Source organism: Eutrema salsugineum, unplaced genomic scaffold, assembly GCF_000478725.1.
Source record: "Eutrema salsugineum unplaced genomic scaffold, Eutsalg1_0 scaffold_1, whole genome shotgun sequence".
Lineage (NCBI taxonomy): Eukaryota > Viridiplantae > Streptophyta > Magnoliopsida > Brassicales > Brassicaceae > Eutrema > Eutrema salsugineum.
The window spans coordinates 12,508,508-12,510,335 of record NW_006256909.1 but is presented as its reverse complement, the minus strand read 5'-3'; the positions used below and the strand labels follow the sequence as shown (position 1 = coordinate 12,510,335).

At 50.6% G+C, this 1,828-nt stretch overlaps 1 protein-coding gene across 1 annotated transcript; it reads left to right on the top strand.

Moving 5' to 3' along the window:
* Positions 1-1,533, top strand: LOC112081989. The gene is made up of 3 exons (XM_024149065.1): positions 1-404; positions 502-1,022; positions 1,094-1,533. Exons 1-3 carry the CDS (start codon positions 1-3, stop codon positions 1,531-1,533), a joined length of 1,365 nt encoding a protein of 454 aa, XP_024004833.1.
* Positions 1,534-1,828: the final 295 nt, after the last annotated feature.

Here is a 1,828-nt window from a genome sequence, read left to right as displayed (position 1 = left end):
ATGCTTGAAGAGACCCAGAGAACACCGTTCACGGCGAGAATCACGGAGGCTAGGATTCCCGAGCCCGGGAAGGTGAGAATTCCATTCTACGAAGGAACGACCAATCCCAAGGCACACATCACAGCGTTTCGGATAGCAATGGGACGAGCTTTCACGAAAAAAGCCACCAAACTGACCGAGCGAGAAGTAGATGCCGGATATTGCCTACTCTTCGTAGAACATCTCAAGGGAGCCGCGCTCGAATGGTTTTCGAGACAGGAGCGCAATTCAATCGGCAGTTTCCAACAGCTCTCTGCTTTGTTCCTTAAACAATACTCGATGCTCATGGATAGAGGAACTTCTGATGCCAACCTATGGACGCTTTCCCAAGGACCGAATGAACCGCTTCGGGATTACATGGCAAGGTTCAAGGCGGTCGTATCCAAAGTAGAAGGAATAAGCGACAAGGCAGCACTCGAAGCTCTGAAGCGGTCTTTGTGGTAAAAATCCGAATTCCGACAGAAATGGCACTCAACACGCCACAAACGATTCAAGACGCCTTGCATTGGTCGTCAGACTTCATCGTAAACGAAGAAGGGATGAAGAATCTGGACGAACAGCACAAAGCAACGAAAGCAGCGATCCGAAGCTCAATTTTGACGCCCCCTCGAAGAAAGGCAATCCATCAAACAACGTAACAACACAGAGCTCGGACGAACCTAGAAGCGGAGGTGCCCATAACTACCAAGTAGGCGCTAGACGCGGAAGAGGAGAGCCGCGCAACAACACTTGGGTAAGAAAGCCCACCAACTACGACGAAAAGGCGTTTTGCGAGTATCACCAGACCTACGGACATTCAACGACACAATGCCGAACTCTAGGAGCCAAAGTCGCGGCTAAGATGGCGGCAGAAGAGCTCCAGAACGCGGTGAACCTCAAAGACCTCGTCCCTAGTGAGCCAAAAGAGGGAACCAAGACGAACGGGACGGCAGAACCCGCAAATCTTCCCCGACGAAGCGATAACACCAAGCCCGACAGGAGAGGTGAGCCGAGACAAAGAATCAACATGATCATGGGTGGATCCCAATATTACTAAGACCCCAATATTACTAAGACACGGTGTCTTCCATTAAACCTTATCAGCGCCGAGCCGAAGCGAAGGAAAATTGGACGGAACCAACCGATATCTCCTTCGCCGAAGAGGAAACGACAGGGATAGATAGACCGCACAATGATCCACTAGTGATCGAATTGACGATCAGAGACCACGATGTAGCGAGAGTGCTCATCCATACTGGGAGCTCGGTAGACGTCATTTTTAGGGAGACACTCAGAAGGATGGGAATCGATCTCTCCGAGGTGACGGCAATCCCCAAACCTCTAACCGGATTTTCAGGAGAAACAACAATGACTATGGGCACAATTAGGCTCCCTGTGGTAGCTGGGGGAGTCACTAGGATCGTGGAATTTTGCATCACCGATCACCCAGCAATCTACAATGTGATTATGGGAACTCCATGGATCAATGCAATTCCATATATCACCTCTGCCTAAAATTCCCGACTCCAGCAGGCATCAAAAAAGTCTGAAGAAATCAGAAGGAGTCGCGAATGTGCTGCTTGGCGGAGCACAAGCTGAGGAACCCCGTCACCGATGCACGGGCAGACGTAGATCGCAAAAAGCTGAAGACAGACTGAGAGACTGCGAACGAGCTCTCGAAACTCATATAGCAATTACAGATCGCGGAGAGCTGTGAAACGCGCGCCGAGATGATATGTGATGCGGTGGACTAGGTGTGCATAGACGAAGCGCGTCCAGAACGACGCGTCGAAGTCGAAGCTAAACTAGA